Source organism: Alexandromys fortis, unplaced genomic scaffold (genome assembly GCF_014885135.2).
Source record: "Alexandromys fortis isolate MF-2015 unplaced genomic scaffold, M_Fortis_MF-2015_v1.1 scaffold_6, whole genome shotgun sequence".
NCBI classification, from domain to species: domain Eukaryota; kingdom Metazoa; phylum Chordata; class Mammalia; order Rodentia; family Cricetidae; genus Alexandromys; species Alexandromys fortis.
Window position 1 is genome coordinate 13,053,573 of NW_026067902.1, and position 20,185 is coordinate 13,073,757.

General features: G+C 39.1%; 2 protein-coding genes across 2 annotated transcripts in view; one reads left to right on the forward strand and one right to left on the reverse strand.

Annotated features, from left to right (window-relative positions):
* Window positions 1-20,185, forward strand: part of Fam227b (family with sequence similarity 227 member B) — a 147,537-nt gene that overhangs the window by 30,881 nt on the left and 96,471 nt on the right. Inside the window, 1 exon segment of the mRNA XM_050133040.1 lies at window positions 4,793-4,930. Within this exon segment, the coding sequence (XP_049988997.1) occupies window positions 4,793-4,930 (138 nt within the window).
* The window catches only part of Fgf7 (fibroblast growth factor 7), a 54,221-nt gene continuing 45,110 nt past the window's right edge, over window positions 11,075-20,185 (reverse strand). Inside the window, exons 3-4 of the mRNA XM_050133034.1 lie at window positions 15,818-15,921; window positions 11,075-14,786 (exon numbers count right to left, since the gene is read on the reverse strand). Of these exons, the coding sequence (XP_049988991.1) occupies window positions 14,592-14,786; window positions 15,818-15,921 (299 nt within the window). The 3' untranslated portion in view covers window positions 11,075-14,591. The remainder of the gene's footprint in view (window positions 14,787-15,817; window positions 15,922-20,185) is intronic.

The window sequence follows — 20,185 nt, forward strand, 5'->3', positions numbered from 1 at the left end:
GTGCAGAAGCTTGTGCCTAGTCATCATAGTGAGAAGACAGAAAGCTAGGAAAGACATAGGCCAGAGCCAAGCAGAGGCTGTAGGTTCATCTCCAGTCACTTCATTCCACCAACCAGGCCTCATCTCCTAAAGGTTCTACAGCTTCCTAAGATAGTACCACCAGCTGGGGACTGAGTGTTCAAAGACATCATCCTGAGAGCATAGTGTATATCCATGCCATGAAATTCTTTCCCTATCCCCTGTAGGATTATGGCTGTCTCCTAATGCAATAATACGTTCAGTTCAACCACAGAGGTTGCCCTAGAATTTTTCAAAGTCCACAGTTCAAAAATTTCTTCTAAGACTGTAAGCCCTTATAAAATAAAACAAGTTCTGTGTGTCCAGCATCCAATGGTGCACACATTCCATTCCACAAAGGAAGAATGATGGCATAGTGAGACATGAGAGTGCCGAAGTGATCCTAAAGGTAGCCTGGGAAAGTATCAAACCCTGCACTCTGTATCTGCACCATCTGTCCTCCAGCCACCTTAGAAAGCCCCACTCCTCCAACTCTGTTATCTGTGGTGCATGTGGCCCCTCTTTTGGGTTGACTCCCCTCCATGCTTGTAGCTCTCCTAAGCAAACACCTAACGTTCCTAGCACTCTCATGTCTCTGCCACAGCTTAGGCTGCACCTTCACAATTTCATGGGATCGTCTCTTGGGATCTCCTTGCAAGGGAATCCAACCCTGCCGCACATTGCCTGACCTCATTAGCTTTCTGGGATGACACAAGCTGCCGTGACTCCTCGCTCCTGCATCTTGCATGCTATAGAATCAGTCCCATGTGGATACCCACTCCAAGTACTACTAATAGTCAGGCTACGTTGTCCTCTGCTTTTGTGGCTGGAAAACACTTTCCTAGTTGGTTATTTCTGAGCAGAAAATAACTGTGGTGGCGTTCTCAGTTCAGGCTCTCAAGTGACTTTCATTTTCACAAGCTAGAGCCTTAAATGGATGGGGTCTTGCCTGCCCATCAGGGCACTTTCCCTCTTGTCCCAGTGAAAATGGCAACATTCCTCTTCTCCCCTCATGTCATATGGATAGAACCAGTGATCTAGAAACAAATGGGGATGCTAAGTCTTTCCTGTCAATGAGTGCTTGAAATGTACGTTAGTTGCATTCTCCAATCCAAATGCATGAAGTAGATTTCTAAAAAAGGTAGGAAGAAAAAAAGAGCAATAAGGCTCTTGCCTATGTGGCCTCTGAGTTACACACTTCAGCTTTTGTGTAGGCTGCAGCAAGAACAGTAATTGAAGAGAGTCTGTGTGAGTGGCAAGCAGAGGGAGCAGGGTTGACTGCACTCACATTAGATAAAGCAGAGGACAAAAATGTCATTATTTATTAATAAAGGGTTACTTTATCAACAGAATATGATAACCAAACTCAAAAGATCTAAATACATTAAGCAATTATTGACTGATGTGAAAAGACAGATAAGTAGATGATGTCAGTACTGGGTATTGTAGCCAGACGACAGATTAACCAGGAAACGTCGGGCTTTGTACCTTAGATGAGATGGACCTAAATTGCCACCATATTCATGGGTTCTGCTGAGCCTGCTCACAACTGCTCATCCCACCTGGGTCTGGTGACTCTTTACCCTCCCTCCCCAAAGGAAGAGATGGCTGGTCATGGAACACTTAGCCGAGTGCCCAGTGACCCTTCCCAGTCAGTTGTATGCAATTCTACAATATTTGCATGTGACCTTGGAGATTTAGCTAGAAGACATAGGTAGGAAATGATGAGGGAGGGGAGCTCCATCTGCTTAGCCACGGAGAAGCCATCACTGTTGCTGGGTGCAAAACCTCAGTGTGGCTGCTTTAAAGTCACCTACCCATAACCCCTGACCCCTGCTCTGTAAGTGAGCCTAGTACACTCTTAGGTCCCCCAAGTGAACTTTAGTAGAATCCTAACTTGGTTTGGCGGTGGGACCTTTAGAAGGCCTCCAGACATGATGAATGTATCACCCAGGCTCTCCTTTTTTCTTAGCAACAACAGCATAGGTAAAAATAAAAAAGTACCTTAGATTGGGACATAGTTTTTTAGATGGGAAACAAAAATCAGTATTCATAAGAGAAAATCTTGGTAAACTGGATTTCATAAAAATTAAAATTTTATATATTCAGAAAGTACCTTTAATAGTATAAAAAAACCAAGCAATAGCCTAAAAGAAATGTTAACAAAATTCAGGGTAAAAAACTAACCAAAGAAAACAATCTCCCATGAAAAAATAGATAAAAAGTGTGGCACCTGCCTACAATCCCAGCTCTTGACCATCATGTGTTCAAGGATTCAAGTTCAAAATCAATAAATAAAAATAGGTGGAATATTTGAACAAAATGCATGATCAAATAATTTATGTGAACCCAAAGAAACAGTCTCAAGTTATTAGCACAGCTGAAATAATTCAGGAAGAACTAGACAGTTCTAGTGACTGAGAGAAGAAGCAAGCAAAAACCCAAACTGAGGAAGGGCAAAACATGATGAACAATATGAAGTAGTGACTACACAGAACACTGGAAATAAAAACTGCAAGTTACTTACAAATACAGAAAGCATTTGTAAAATCTCTCCACACAGTGAGCCAACAATCAAATGTTCCCACTTACGAGGGACATTGCAAATTAAACAGAGCATGTTGAGTCATTGGATGGAAGGCAATAAATTAGGCATATGACCAAACAAAAATGTCTTTATGCGTGCGGAAAATAAGAAATATGGGCCCAACTTCACAATAGCTGAAGTAGTACATCAGTCATGATGAACCTCATTGGATGAATGAATAACGAAAATGTCATGGATTTATACAAAATAAACTACTACTCAGCTATATAAAAAAAAATGAAACCTTGCCGTTCACAGCAGCATGGATGGAACCGGAGGTCAGTAGGTGATTGGGAGAAACAAGACACAGAACAACAAAAGCCGTATGTTCTCACTCATTTAGAGAAACCAGAATCATTTCTTTAGGACAACACAAAAGAACGTGGTCACAGAAGTCTGGTAAATGTGGAAAGAGACTGTCAGAAGCACCAAAAGTAGAGTGGAGAAGTCAGATCTAATTATTTCTCAGCACAGTAGAGAAACTATTGGTTAAAAAAACATATGATCTATTTCAAAATTACTAGAAGAAAATATAAAATTCTCAACATATAAAATATAATGATTGAATAGATAGAAATGTTTTTTCCTGATGTATTATATAGTATATACATATTTTGAATTATGATGATATGCCCCATAAATATGTATAAATTCAAAATGAAAAGAAATATATTCTTAATCCATCATTCAAGGAAGAAATCATAAAGGAAATTAGAAAATAACTTCATGATTAAAACCAAATCTAAATATCAAAAACCATAATAAAGCATGCATGGTCATTCTTCCAGGGCAGTTTCTGGTCTTTGATGTATGTTCTTAAAAACGGGGGGGGGGGGGGGGGGGGGGCTAAAAGCAAATCCATGCGGAAGAAACTGATGCTTCTCCTGTTCTACTTGTAGGTTTCGGTCCTCTGTATTATACCCAAAACAAAAATTAAAAATCCAGGGAAGAGATACGCTAAGAAACACATTTAAGATGCTCATATTTGAAAAGTCTTGAATTTCCAGTCTGGAAGACATTAGGACAAGGAATAGAAACAGTGGAGTGCTGTCGATTTTACTGAGTATCCTCAGAACCTTGAAAACAAAAAGGAAGTGCTCAAAATTTCCAGAGAACGGAGAGCTCAAAAGAGAGAATGCCACGAATCTCTATCAGCAGCTCTGAGGGAAAATAATTCATAACTTACACGTAAACAAACTGTCGCTGAGGCTAGCAATGAAGTCCAGGCATTTTCCAGATGTGCAGATCCTTTCTAGAAAGTTGGTTTGAACTCACCTTTTTCTTATGAAGCTATTATACAGATATCCAGCAACACATGAAATGAGAAGAGGAAATGAGATTCCAGATGCCAAGGTTCTAGTGTGTGAGAGACGTGGTCCTTAGCATAATGGTGGAGGATGCTCCCAGAATAATGGCTGCACATTAAGTCTAGTGGGAAAACGTTCAGATTGGAGCACATCCGACAGCTTTGGAGGAGAACCAACACATTTTTGCGTTTATCCCAACAACCAAATGATAGTTTACCACCAGACTATATTAATCTTGAATTGTGTCTTTTATATTTTGTATTTAAAACCTGAGAATATACCCTTCTCGGGGTCAGACTGTTTCTAGAGATGGTAAATAATTATAGGTATAATTATTATGGTTCAACCATTGTAGAGCCCCGGCCACACACACCCTCTCCTTTCCTGGATTCTTTCTCCAGATGCTTGACATCCTCGGAGCAGGTGCCAAACAATTGGGGTGAGCCTTGAGCCCTGGAGCCTGCTGGAATGAATGAATTATTCCTTTTTTAAAAAACCAGCAAGATAGTTGTCATGCCTCAGTGTTGCTCCCGCCTCACCAATCTGTCTTCCTACCGTGGCCCTCTGTAGTGTGGCATCCTTCTCTTGTGAGCAATGAAAAATAAACAATCCTGCCTTCGTCATCTATCTGTTGGCCTTACTATACAACTAACTTTCTGTTAGTGCCTGATATTTTCAAACGTAGCCAGTCAAGAGCACTCAGCAAGTGAAATGCAAGGCATCTAATATGCAGTGGCAGCTAATAATAAAAATAAACCGGGAGCTGTATCTAAAGAGATGTAGAAAATTCTCCATTAAATCGTAAACTCCGACTGGCTAAATATACACATTACATTCACAGGTATAAAGCCTCAGACTGGCTTTTGGACCCGCTGGAGGCTAACAGAGCTCAGCACAACCACCATTCATGGCAGCAAGCGAGCACCCCTGAAATCGGTGAAAAAGAGGATCGTTTCCAGCCAGGAGCGCATAGCAACCAGTAAGCAAATTTGATAAATTAGATGTGAGAAGGTAGCCAAAGTATAATACATTGGGTCAGTTATTAGTCCTGTTTCTCTAATAACTCAGTTCTGTGACAGTCCTAGCCTATGTTTGATTTGTAGATGGCTGCTATGGCAGTGGTGTGTCTTAAGGCCCTTTCCTGTCTTCCTGCAAGTCTTAGGACGATGGGCATTCTCACTTCAGGCTGTGTGGGTTAGTTAGATGACAGTGTGTCTCGCCAATAGAGAAGTTTAGCGTTTTTATTGGGTACATTCAAATCATATTTCCTTTAGAGTTTAAGTCTTGTATTTTGTTAAGACTTAGCTAAGATTGTGAGAATGCTTACCTGTGCTTTTTCCTAGTGCTTTCTTGCTTCTATATTTGGCTGGCTTACTTAATCCATTTGGAATTTATTTTATGATAAGGAATCTGTTTTTTTCACTTTTTCTTTTCAAAATGACTCATTTACTAAATAGTCCAATTATGGGAAAACTTAAATATCAATTTACTTTGCTATATCTTTGTATTTTCTTCTGTTTCTTGAATTCTGTGCTCAAAACAACCATACAAAAATCAAACCTCCTTAACTACTCGCAATTAATGAATTTCTTAAGGCAAATTTATTTCTCTCCTGGTTATACAATGTCTCCAGGACCAAGCATGGCCTTGGTGTGCAGGCTTCATTTCTGATCAGGTGAGTAGGAAACAAGGTTTCTTGGTTGATTTCAGAGCATGGTGGGGAGAGAGCTGCTGTCCGGTGTTTTCCTTGAAAAACACCAGAGAAGAAGGGCTAACCTATCAACCGGCTCTTGAGGCGTCTACTCCTTGGCTAATGTATGATGCTGCAATTCTTTAACTGGTTCATTGTGGCTTTTCAGCTCTGTGCATTTGGAAGTGATTGCTCACAAATGGAGAAATGGTTCCTACTTTTAACTGAATAAATATCATGACACGTGGTTCCTATCAATTAATAATTATAGGAAAATGCTTGTTTGCTGTTGATACCCTTTAATGGGTTTTCTAGAATGCCATACATAGACCAGAAAGGACTTTAAAAGCCAGAAGTCAATGCACAAAAGCTAAGCTATATCCCTATTATCTATGTATCTATATCTACCTATGCTTTAGCCCCGGCAAGAACTTGCTGTTCTACTAGATAACTGCTTTGAAAGTAAAGTCCCTTAAATAAGGAGGTGGTCATCACCCCTCATTTCTACACAACCTTTGCTTTTCTCGGTGAGTTTCTGCCACTGGAGATTTAGGAAGTTGGTTAAGACCATCTGTGTGCATTTGTCCATCCAAGGTGTTTTTAAATGTTTGTTCCATTTCACAGATTTCAGGTATAATTGAATTTTATAATGTGAATTTTTATAGAATTCACTTTCTGATGCTTAGCGGATATTTAACTGTGAGAAGATAGACCAGGACTAGCTGTGTTTACCATCTTTTATATTCATTTTGCAATAGGTAGTGATTATTACAGGGACCCACAACCAGTCAGCATGCATGTATAAAGTGTTTTAAAAGAAATCCTATGGTTTAAGCATTTAAAATATTGTGAACATAAAAGTATTGTAAATCATGTCTGCTGTTACCCTCATCATAAAAACATTCTATATCAAGTAGATAATAAATAGACGTGCAGAAGATAATTCACAATGATATTAGAACATGTTAAATAAATCTCTGCTAAAAGGAGAAGTTGTAATATTTTTAAAGTTTATTTTTATTTTACATGTTATACTGATTTTGTACATGTATGTCTGTGTATCACATGCATGGCTTATTCCCTCAGGAGCCCTAGAACTAGAGTTATAGACAGTTGTGAACCCCATTGTGGGTGCTAGATGTTAGATCTGGGTCTTGTAGAAAAGCAACAAGTGTATTAACCACAAATCCGTTTCTCCGGTCCCTAAAATGAAATTTTAAAAATATTTTTTGAGATAGAGCCATAATAAGTAATCTTGCCACCCTGGAACTTGCTAGATAGATAAGACTGGTCTTAAACTCAGAGGTTTGGCCACCATTGCTTCCTGGATGCTGGAATTGAAAGCTTGCACCAGCAAGCCTGTAGAGTCCTGAAGAGGGCGCACAGTCCCCTGGATCTGGAGTCTCAGAAGTTTGTGAACCATCCAGTGTGGGTGCTGGGAACCAAACCCAGGTCCTCTGCAAGAGCAGCAGGCACTTTAATCACTGAGCGGTCTCTTCAGGCCCAAATTAAAAATTTTGCTGTTATTTTTTAAGTGAATAAATATAACTGATTGGACATTCACAATCATAAAGTCAACACTTTTATCTTACCATAAACATTGGACAGATTAATAGTGAATTCCACGAAAAACACATCATTTATAAACACATTGATACTTAATAATGAACATTACTAGCCAATGAAATTTGAATTAAAATTGTAATAACCACTGTTACCTTGCAACGTCGTGATATGGGAGAGAGTTGAGGGGAGAGAGAAGCTAAGAAATATTAGATAATTTTATGAAAACTTATAAACCTTAAGTTCAGGGCCTAAGAGATGTTCTTTAAGGCAGAGAGCTTTACCAGGCAGAGAGCTTCAACTGCGTGTTTTCCCTAATGAATTCCACTTCTGCTGCACTGGACGAGAAGCGCTGTCAGTGCTGAGAAATACCTCGCGCTGTCAGACTTGTGGCTGACTGAACTTACTAAGAGGGCAGAGAGTCTCTCCTCATAGAATGGCTACTGCGCTTGTTTGGAAATGTACTTTTAAAACCTGGGTGTAAAGGACAGGCATGGGCTGACCTTTGCCCTGGGGCAGATAGTGTATATAGTCATGGCGACGTGGCTAGAAAGAACTTTCTATATGTTCCATCAGCAGATTTCATCTGCTAGAATGAAAGAGTAGACAATATGGTGCTTCTGATAGAGCACAGTGGCTTTCTGGCAACTAGTCTCGAAGTAAAGAAAATCGATGAAGCATCTGATAAGATATTTTAAAAGGTGATTCCAGTGAAAGGCAGGGAAGCATGAGCCACTGCCAAAGGACAAGTAAGTAGGAAAAATGCCACTAATTAGAATGAGAGAGTCTACAAAAATTTAGCATGGAAAAGAACCAAACAGAAACCTTGGAACTGAAGAAGTTAACAAGTCAAATAAAATACAGCTGAAAGACTTGACAACAATCTAAAGCAGAAAGAAATTCTGAGCTTAAAGACATCTCCTTCGAATTTCCCAATTGGATGGAAGGAAATTTAAAAAGTAGAAGAAAAAACGAAACAAAAACCTGAGACAGCAGGCCACCCACCACACAAACAGACATCCGACCGTAGGGGCTGAGAAGGGGAGTGTAGGATATGGAGAACAGTCGCCCTAGACTCCCTAACCTTGGGAAAGATGCAGTCACTGCGTTCAGGAGCTACAGAAGACTCAACCCATTTTCAGTGTTTCTTAGGAACTTGACAGTATCCGCTCAGCAGCCTGAATGTGACTGCCACTCTGCTGGCCTCCATGCAATTTAAGATTGTCTTCTGTGTGATGTGAAAAATAATTGCAAATTTGAACAGAGGGATTTTTATGATCTTTAGTGCATGTTCTTTTTGAGAATGGACTTTGGACTGGCATATTTTGTAAGCATTTCGCTATCAAAATGATTGCAGCTCGTTCTCATGTTTCTGCTCTGTCTAGTGTCCACTGTAAATGGAAAAATGATGGGAAACCTGCGTGGGAAGGAGTAAGGCTCCTTTCTATGTTTAACGAGGAGACAAGGAAGAGCCAGGCCTAAATCTTAAAGGATTTTGTTTTGTGGGTTTCTTCTTATCTTGTTAGCTTTCAATTGCAGCAAAACCATTAGAGATTACTGAGGAATAATAAAAATGACATCCCCCAGCCCCTATCCCATAGTTACTGACCTGGGACAGGGCTTGTGTGTAAACAGAGACACTGCTTTGGTTTCCCAGCTGCCCAGACCCAAATAACCACACAGAAATTTTATTAATTATAACACAGTTTGGCCTATTAGCTCAGGCTTCTTATTAACTACTTTTACATCTTAAATTAATCCATTTCTATTATTTTATATTTTACCAAAAGGCTCATAGTTTGTTACCTCTTGCTTCTTGGGTGGCTACATGGTGTCTGCCTGACTCCGCCTTCTTTCCTCCTCTAACTCTGCTTAGCCAAGACATTTTTAATATAAGACTTAGACTCCTTAGGATAAGATAACTATTGAAACATTTAGCATATGTTTCTTACTTGATGTTTTTCATGCTGGTTGTAATTCTAATTTTTATTTATATTTTTGCCTCTTCTTTTTGCTGTACAATACTTGATATTTGTTTGTATTGTATATAGTTTTGTAATAGGCTTTGAACCCTCTTATTTAGACCAAAGGGGGAAGTGTTGTGGGAATTCCTTCAGCCAATAGCCTTTTAGATACCGGGCCACTTTGTGCGTAGCCCCAGGTACTACACATGCATGTGCAGCCTCTTTTTCTGCTGTATTTCCTGCCTTACTATATTCTTCCCTGCCATAGCCCAAAGCAGCTTCCTTATTAACAAATGCCAATAAAACATAGTCACAACATACAGAGGGGAAATCCCACATCACTTGTGTGTCATTGTTTCAAAAAGAAAAGTGACTCCCAGATGTAACTCCAGTGTGCATCCTACATGGAAACCAGTAGCTTTGGGGTTTTTCTAGGTTTGGTTTTGCTTACAGCAGTTCTCATCTTGTGGGTCATGACCTTTTTGGGGTTCAAACCTTCTCTGATTTTCTTGCGGAAAATAGGACCAATTTCCCAGAGAAAATATGCCTGATTTATTTATTTCTCTATAAGTGGTCACCACTGAAAGCCTTAAATTGGCCTTATTAGGTTTATAAACCCATTATGTGGGTTTATGGTAAAATCTTAAATGGCCATCTAGTGTGTGTCTTGTGTATACTCTATATTGGCCTCCTCTTCTGGTGGGCACTGCAGGGGTAACACCTCCCCTCGTACATGTGCAGAAGCGGCATCACACTGGAGATTGCTTCTTAAAACTATGGCTTCATTTGGGAACTTTTATTCTCTGATCCACTGTTTTGTAGGAAATAAACTTCTTTTGAGAAATGGTGCTATATAGAGGCCTTAGCAGGGAGCTGGTGTTTGCAGCTGCAGCCATGAGGAGTGGTACTCTATTCTCCTCAGACTGTGTTGAGATCAGTGGCTGCCCTGGCCGATATGAGGGCTTGCAGGCAGAGGCCTAGATAATTATAAGACAAAAGAGCTGTTGTTTAAGGTTATTAAATTTTCGTGCTATATGCATAATAACTAATACATAACTGTATCCAGGCAGAGAAAGAAATAATCATTGTTCATATAACAATACAGGCTTTCAGGAAGCCTGTGATGGTAGCTGGAAATAGGACCATGTCAACCAGGAAGCAAGCAGGAAACCAAGAGATACCTTCTCATGAGAGTAATTGCCTAGCTCCTTGAGAGATGGTTCTTTCAAAAGAAATCACAAACATGGTAAGATAGTAGGATTTTGTTATTCCTCACTTCCTGTTAAGTCTTAATTCAAGAGAAAATAAATCTTTTTGATAAATTCTTCAAAATTAGAGAGCAGAAGGGAGCCTCTGGGAGTCCAATAGAATACATCGCTGTCACCGAAGATCAAAGCTTTATTGAATGTGGTAGAATGAGCAAAAACTAACCTGCCAATATCACTGAAAGAGTTATATGTGAGGCTTTAATGAGCTATTTCATAGCAAGAACATTCTAAGAACCCTAACCATCTGCTTCAAGGGTATCTTAGAAATGGTCACACATGATAATCATCTGATAGTCACATGGGCCCATGTTCATTCTGATGGATTATGGTTGACACACACACACACACACACACTCACAGATGCCCCCGCACGTACACACATACTCACAGATGCCTGTGTATGTGCGCACACACACATTTGCATATGCGTGCACATACACACACACACACACACACACACACACGGAGGAGGAGGAAGAGAAACGTTCAGAACTTGAATGTCTTCCTCTAGCACTCTCTACTTTATCTTTCGAGACAGGATCACTCTCTGTGGTCCCATAGATCACCTATTGACTAGACTGGCTAGTAGAGGCTCAGAAATCTGTCTGTCTCTGTCTCTCCCCAACATTAAGAATCAATGGAGTATTTTGGCTGACCAATAACCATCCACATTAGGTGTTAAATATTTATTGTCACACATTTACAAAATGATCTTAGCTTCTGTACTATTTGTATGTAAAGTTGGACTATGAATGATAGGAAATCATCTATGTCTCATTGACTCTCAGGTACATGACAGTGGGGTAAGGGTGACATTGCAGCCTTGCAGTTCAGTCTCAGATGTCACTCCCAGCTTCAGCTTTGTTCACTGGGGTCAGCTAGGCAAACACAAGTCTGCTACAGAGTGAAATGCAAACTCACATGAATCATAAGATGATTTTAAGTGAATGTTCTGTCTTTGGTGAGATATCATACATGATTTTTTTTTTTAGGTTTTCACTCTATACTATTCTAAACATTTAAGGGATCACACATCACAGTCTCCGTAATCACTCTTCATGGTTTTCGACATCAAAAAAAAAAAAAAAAAAAAAACTCAAAGGAAAAGCTCTAAGTGATAGAGACTTTATTTCCCCTTCTCTTTTGTATCTAAACTTACAGCAGCTCGAAGGTCAGCGGTCTACATTGTGGCTTGTCTGTGTTGAAGTGTTTTACTTTACTTGTATTGAAAGTATCTTTGTTTATTCTGTTAGCGTTCATATTTTTCCACTTAGTCCTTTACCAGTTTTTAGAAACCCACATGTTGGTATGATTTTCTTTTTAAATAACATTTTAGAAAAGAATACTCTTATTATAAAAATGCCTTTCATGATACTTTCCATTTATAAATTTAAAAGTTCACATAAAAGTTGCTTAGGAATCAAAATTGGAAATCTCATTCCTTTTCTCCTTTTGAGTCAAATTATAAAAGTACCATTATGCACTAAGTCAGTTGCCAAGTGGATCACAGGTGCTCTTAACTACAAAGATGGTATCTCAATGGAGGTTAAAACCAAATCAAACAAGGAGATCACTGACAATCTAAGCAGGACACATGCTAAGTGACCTCAGCTGTGGCAAGCTGTATCCACCCAGCACCTTGATTCTACTAAAAGCTGTACCCTGATCTATGAAAGAAGGAGGAAGATAAAGGCCTCACAGACTTCCAAGACTCTAGATTCTAAATGTGTTTGACTAAAGTAGATTTATTTTTTGGAATTTACATGTTAAGTTTTTTTTTAAGTAGAGCAAAACCTATAATTAAACATAAGTGCTGGGGCAGGTGAGATGGATCAGTTAAGAGCACACACACTGCTCTTGCAAAGGAGCCAAGTTCAATTCTAGCACCCGCTTCTGAACTCAAAGAGGACCTGCGTTCATGTGTATGTACCAATACAGACACACACATAGGTACAGAGTTTTAAAATAACAACAGTAAATCTGGCTCATCTAATTTGATATTCTAATTTAATGGTAGCTATAGCCACCTTCTATGCTTACTCACGGCTTGTGTTTACGCTTCTGCATGATCATGCTTCAGTCTGAGGTTTTACGTTTTCAGAAAGAATAATTGCATCCCACCTTTTCCTCGGAAACTGTTAGTTGAATGGGTCCGTGTATATATAAGCTGATTGTGGCCCAGCACTCAGCTAGGCACTGATGGAACAGCTGTGAAGAGCACAGTCTGCTTCTACCCTTGATACGCTTGCTCCTAAGACTCCAGGCACAGAAGCCTGGGCTAGGAAGCTAGACTAGCAATGGCCTTAAATCCCTGAATAGAGTTGCTAGTCCAGACTGTTCCCTCAGGGCTTCTCCTATGTGTGTGTGTGTGTGTGTGTGTGTGTGTGTGTGTGTGTGTGTGTGTGTGAGGGATGGCAACACTTCCTACCTTCTCATAGCCTGGACACCTGGGCAAACCACAAGCAAGTCAAGTAATTCTGTTGTTTTGTTGACAGGGACTTTAATCTTATAACCTTCACTCATAAGCATATTACCAAATAGTATTTTACGTAACATAAAGAAACTTCAGTAAAAAGTGCTTTGAAGTTGATATCACAATAATTAATATCCCAACAGTTTAAGTAACTTGGTGAACATGCATACAGTTCCATCAGCACCTGCTGGTGGCAGAACTATGGAGTGAATCTTGTCTGTTAGGCCTGTTGTCTGTGGCCTGACCTGAAGCCTCAAGGTGTCTGGGGCCTTGCACACTGCCTACAGCCTCCAATGCGGTTGTTTTCTTCCCACTTTAATGTTGGCAACGTCTGCAGATACTGCTAAAGATTATCAGATTGCTGACTTTAAACGGACGTCTAAACCAGGCTTTATTGCCACGTATCAAAATACATTCTGACTAAAATCCTTTCTTTCTTTCACTGATGTGATCCGAATTCATTGGCAAGAGCTGTTGTGGCAAACTCTTTCCCACATATTTGTATCATTCGCTCTGAGCCATCTATTGTGAGCATGGCTGCAGGCTGTCATTTTTGTCCGGCATCCAACACTTGCTAGCCAAGTGCTGTGTGCTAGACTTGGTGTCAGTCACCAGGGGAGGAGAAGTCTGCAGTGCAGCCAGGCGTTCTGTTGTTCCCTTGAAATTAAAAGCATATGAAACAGAAACAGCATCTTAAGGTTTTTTCTTTATAAATAACATAAACTTAAATAACAAAACAATAAAATTCAAATACAACTTAAAGTAGAGTTTAATGCTGTAACCACGGGGAGGGGCGGAGGGAGTGTAATTATTTGTGGGAAGAACATAATTAAAAGTCGGGTTCCCAAATGTGAATCACACAAAAGATAGATATGTTACTGGAAAAAGACTTAAAGATTTCGGAATTTTATTTTTAGGGATTATAAAATGTTACTTTGTGGTGAGATGAAATACAGTATTATCATCATTATTGCTATTTTATATACAGATTTCTAAGCATCCTGTTAGCAATACCTTTTCAATTTGAGTGGCGTTAGGACTTTTCTCATGTTAATCAGTACAGGTATGTTCCAGTACTGTCATTTTGTAAATCCCCCTGTCGATTCCATTCTATAATAAGATGTCGAGAACACTCACTTTTCTGAGTAGAGCTGACATGGATTCTAGCTCTTACGGGAAAGCTCTCAAACACTGCTCGTCCTCTACAGTTTGCGTGGGCTTGATGATCCTCAAGCATTCCAGCAGGGTTAGGTCTGACATACCTTATATAACATCATCTGCATCACCATCGTCATTATTATAGCAGCCATTTTATAAGCAGATAGTGATATTAAATACTCATTATCAGATAGTCAAATCTAACATACTCTGAAGGGTAAATTAATTTAAGAAAAACATCACTATTACTAACATGATTGTACAACCACTTTTACAACTTTTTACAACTTTTAGTTACTAAATCTGATTTTTGTGTATATTCTTCAACTCTTTCTTTAATGCAGTCTTTTAAAATAAACAAAAATGCGCAAGTCCAGCTTGATCAGTTTTCAGTAGTTTTCCAGCCTTTCTTGGTTACTTTAAAAGAGAGAGAGAGAAAGTAAGGAAAAAGGAGGAAGAAAAAAAGTCCACTGGAAAGAAATCTCCCTGCTGAATGAAACTGGTTTCTCAAACACCACGTGTGATTAGGTTATTGCCATAGGAAGAAAATGGGCCGTTTTTTGTTCTTTCTTCGTCTTCTTCCCTTTCACGGGAAGCCCCTTTTGGTTTAAGGCAACAAACATTTCCCCGCCACTGTGTGTCCATTTAGCTGATGCGTACGTGTTGTAATGGTTTTCCAGAATTAGTTCTTTGAAGTTGCAATCCTCATTGCATTCTTTCTGATAAAAACAAGCACAAGAAAAAAACCAAACACAATCATTAAAACAAGTTCTGCGGGGTGGGGACTCAAGCTAACAGCAAGCAGGTGGTGGTCTGTAGAGCTGAAGAGTGTGGGTTTATTTTAACCCTCGGAGTGAGCAGAGTTGACACAGTTGAATGGGTTTATCTATGCTATGTATTGCCGTGGATCAAATGTGCCTTAAGTTTAACGAACAATCGCATAATACACATTTAGTTATGTCCCTTTGGACAGCCAATCTCTACTCTTTAATGTTGGGACCTCTCAGTCACTCCATTCTTTGTCCACCGGAAATTTAGTGTAAAGGGTGTAGCCTCCACCTCCTGCAGGTGAGGAACTGTTTGATAACCTTTATTTCACTTTCTACCATGTTGCCCTCAATTGTAACAAAAGTAAAAAAGAAGGTAGCCAGTTTGTTCATCCAAGGAGCCAAATCTTCGTTTAAGCCCCTGTTCTGCAGTTTGCCTGCATGGGCACTATGCAGTGCTTCAAGAAGACAAGGGAAATGAATTTTGCTTTATATTAATGGATTGAACTGTCAAATATTTCACATCATCATAAAGTGGAAACGATGTGAATGCTTACAGTTCAAAGCCCATGATTGGGAGGCTGATGTTGATAAATGAACTGAACACTTCAAAATTTTCCCCAAGAATTTTCAGTGTCAGCAATGTGCAAATCAGATGGAGTCTAACACAAAGAGCTTTAATACTCACAGATGGAAATGTTAGGCTTCAAGTATCTAAAGTGCACATGGGGGTTTACATAGAAAGGAACCCTAGAGATCAGTCATCCCAAATCATCTCACAGATGAAGAATCTATTATCCAGATAGCCTAAGCAATCTAAGATCATACAAAAAACAGTTTGCCTTAATGCTGGAGTTAAAAAAAAATGTTTTAATGGAATATCCAACTTGTACAAATGGAAGAAATTAATTACAGAATGCAGAAAGAAACATATTTTTGACAAAAGTAATTTGAATAATAACTAAGTTATCAATTATTAATACCTTTGCGTAGAGTTTTCCTTCTTTATTCATTGCAAGATAGTATTCACTTTCCACCCCTTTGATTGCCACGATTCCGACTGCCACAGTCCTGATTTCCATGATGTCTGCAAGGAATCACAAAAGCGTATATGATTACCCACTGTTCTTGAGACCTTTTCCCCCAAACATGCAGCCACAAACAGCAGAGTACTCATTAAACGTCGGCGTGCGAACTGATGACGTTTTGTCGCGCAGCAAGGCTATCTGCATGCAGAGAAATAGTTACATTATTCCTCCAGACCTACACTTCTAATCTACTGTAGTGACAAAGCAGTTGATATTTGCTGGATTCATACCCTGAAAGAACTGCTCCCTCCCATGTATGGATGTGTCCAGTCATCACCACACACTGTGGGCAGGCATCCTTGCCACACCTACTTCCCTGAGGAGGATGCTGAAATACAGAGAAGTAAGGAGTCTGCCTATTTTATAAAATCAATGTCATCCAGATAATTTTGGTTTTTGTATATGATATGATAGAGGATCAGTGCCTTGCTCAGCCATCATCAGAGAAACTGCTTATAGTACATGGGAATTAACACAGAGACCCACAACTGGCCAGGTTAAAATTTAGATAGGCGGAGTAAACAGAACAGAATGCTGGGAGGAAGAGGAAGTGAGCTCAGACGTCATGCAGCTCCTCTCAGGGCCAGACGTGATGAAGCAAGCTTGAAGAGGCTCTGGAAATTTTGCACATCCCTGACAAGTTCGTGACAGGTGAGATGCTGACGCTGATGCTGATGCAGTCACACAACGTGCAGCAAATCCTCCCTGAGAGCTCCTGTCATGCCTGGCTCAGTTCAGAGACAAGCACCTGCCTCAGGCTCTTATGGTTTTCTCTAAAGACATCAAGGGAAGCAATGCAGCACCAGCAGAATCCCTTGGGTTAAACTGTTACTCCTGTCGTGAAGAACACTGAAGACGGCAGTGACTGCACCGCACTTGCAATACCTTCAGAGCAGCATTTAAGAATCTTTTAAAGCTGGGTTCTGAAGACCTTAGCACTGTGAAAAGTGTGCACCATTTTCCTGTTTTCCAAACTCCATTAGTCCAGTGTTGTATTGTCTGAGAGACGAGAGTACTGATGCAGAGCCTGGGGTTCGGCATTCATGATCAGTTAGGATTAGAGGATGCCTCTGTGATGTTTGCAAGGTGTTCCTTCATGGGACATTTGTCCACAAAACCCAGCTGCTGAGTGAAAGTTATTGGTCCTGTGGTATGTGAACTCCTTGCCTTTTAGGGCCAGTCGTATTGTCTTGTCCCCAACAGCTCCTCTATCCCCTGACTATCCATCCCTTGTCCACTGTAGTTGTGGTTGCTGCCCTTTGACACCAAGTGGTGATAGACACTGTTGATCTTTTCTTCCTTGTATTAGGATTAAAGAGACACAAAGAAGAATTGTAAGGATTTTAGCTTGAAATGGGGCGAGAATACACTTTAAATGACCATGTTGCTATATTTTCAATTGTGTGACAGTAAAAAGAATTTTTCATCTCAGGAAAAGAACATATCTAAAAGCCATTTGATGAGATAGCACTAGGAGGTATGGTCAGACATCAACCCTGATCGTCTGCTTTGCCCCTTTTTGAAATAAAAAACTCAGGGAATAAAAATATTAAACTGTCACATTTTTGTTCACATGCAGAGTAGGAATGATGTTCCTCTCAATATCTACAAAAATCTGTAGAATTATTAACTATGTAAACCTACAGAATTTTTTCTCCATCCCAAAATAAGAGTGGAGAAGATTCTCAAAAATATAAGAATATATAACTTACAGATAATAATATATCTATCAAAATAACTAAATTGTTTTTGACCTTGTAATATACAATAAATAAAAAATTTATACTACTTCCAATAAGGCAAATACAAGATGGCGTCTTTCTGTGGATCTCTGTTTCTGTTAAGAGTTTACTCATTTATCCCTAATGAGGTGGTGAAGCATATTACTCTACATAGATGCATCAAACCTTTAACATAGGAAAGAGCTCAAAAACTGAGAGAGAGAAAGGGGGGGGAGGGAGGGAGGGGAAGAAAAGAAAGGGACAGAGAGAGAGAGAACATGAAAATTAATATATAATGCACAGCATGTCTAACCAACACCTTCAGCAACAGCATGGGTTCGTCATTTAGGGTGTCTAGCTTATGCACCAGGGGACATTCAGTAATGCCTTTCCTATTTCCAGAATTCAACTATTCATGGACTTATCAAGCCTTTTTGCTCATTTAATCTTGTGCCACACTTGGAAACAGAGGAGGAGACCTTGAAATAAATTGTTATACTTAAACAAAATTCTCCCAGTACCTATCTACTTGCAGAATTAGGAATATTCCCTTAATCTTGTTCTCTCAATATGGATAGTAGTTCTCTGTTTCTATTGCCAATAGCTTCATGATTAAGAATACTTTAACTTCCTTTTTCAAAATTATTTTCAATAACCATCTGGAAACCTGCCCCATCCCAGCATATTAATATTTATTTCCTAAGATTCTCTTAAGAATTATACTGTTTTAAAAGTTTTGAGGGGAGAACATATCAATATGGAGGAATAATACACATTTTGGAGATAAAAAAGTGGTTTATTAGACTAATCAGAACATTTAATTTTTTCTTTGATCAAGTATACCTTCTTGCACACATTAAAACTAAGAACTAAAAAGAAAGAAACAAAAACAATTTTAATGTTAAATAATGAACTTTTAGGATATTCTGCCAAGATTGTGTTGAGTGAGAAATATCTTAATGACTGAATATATGACATTTAAAGGTTTAGGATTAATTTGACAATAAATTCTATGACATAAATTCATGTTTTTAAAATTATATCCATTATCTTTAAAAGAACCAAGAACTTTAAAAATATAATAATAAACATCAAAAAAAAAGTAGATAAGCTATCTGAAGAAATGGTAGCAGATGAGCAGATGACTGGGAAAGGTGCCATATCCTGTCACTAGAGAATGAAAACAACGTTGAGGTCCTCCTCACAGCCATTAGCATGACAAAGCCCGACAGCTCAGGGCACATTGGCAAAGATGGAACACAGCCCAGACTCCTCCTAGGTATTAGGAACACAACGTGCAGTCAGCTTGGAAGACACTTTGGCCTTTTCTTAGGAACTGAAGACAGATGCCTTGTGCCAAGGCACTTACCCTATTGAGTAGAAGACATGTTCCCACAGAAATCTGAGTATGAAGGTTTAAAGCAGCGTTACATGTAAGAGCTAGAAAGGAGAGACAACCAAGGTGTTCAAGGGAGAAATGAATAGCCAGACTGCTGCATCCATTACCCAGAATGTTAGTTAAGTGTCTTTATAACTCAGTAGCAAGCCACAAAAAGACATGAAAAAGGCTTACACGAGCATGACGTGTGAAAGCAGGGGATTTTTAATCAGTGGACTGTTGTACAGGGCTGTAATGGCAGATACATTTTATTTTGCATTTGTCAGAATTCCTGGCATTGCACAGGACAACAAACTAACAACATGTATTTAAATATTGGTGGGAGGAAATATTCACCATTCTAAGACATTAAAATAGTGGAACCATGATACCTCTGCTCGCTGCTCAAGTTGTCTGCAAATCTATAATTGACTGAAAAATATAAGTTTTTAAATTGCAATTTTAATTTTTTAAAGTTGTACTCAAAATTTCCATTAATTGTATACAATGACAGACTGTAAAGAGACTACTTATACGAAGATCTTAAGTATTTGTTCTTCTTCCAAGTACATAGTGCATATGGGGTTTGTTACAAATATTGTCTTGGATGATAGATTAAGATCTGCTTATCAAATGAATTGTTTCTTTTGTAACACGTAAACAGCTCTGAGTACTTATGAAGCAAATGCACATTGGCAAGTGTAGAAGGCACCAATTCTCTATGTGTGAGAAGACCACTATTCCACTCATAAGTGTGCTTGTCTCTTAAGTGTTGGGGTGAAGCATGAGAGTCAGTAATATTTTAGAAACTTGAACCATGACATTAATTATGCAGTCATTGAAATACTTTGGTATTAATAGAGTGACTATCAAATTTCAGTTCAGATTTTCTCTTTCTGCAGGCAAAGATAAGTGATACCCAGCAATATATGCCAACTGCTTAAATTCATGGAATGGAAAAATCAATTTCATAGGAATTAAAAGCCAAGAAATGTTATCCATGGTAAAGAAGGGTCATAGGATCTGAATAGTGATCGCATTTAAATCAAATCTTAACTGATGGATAAGGTTAATGTGTAGACAAGAAGAAAACAATGCAGTTGAACACTCAGTACATGCAAAGTCATGAAAGCAAAGATTCAAATGTCATTTTCATAAGATTGG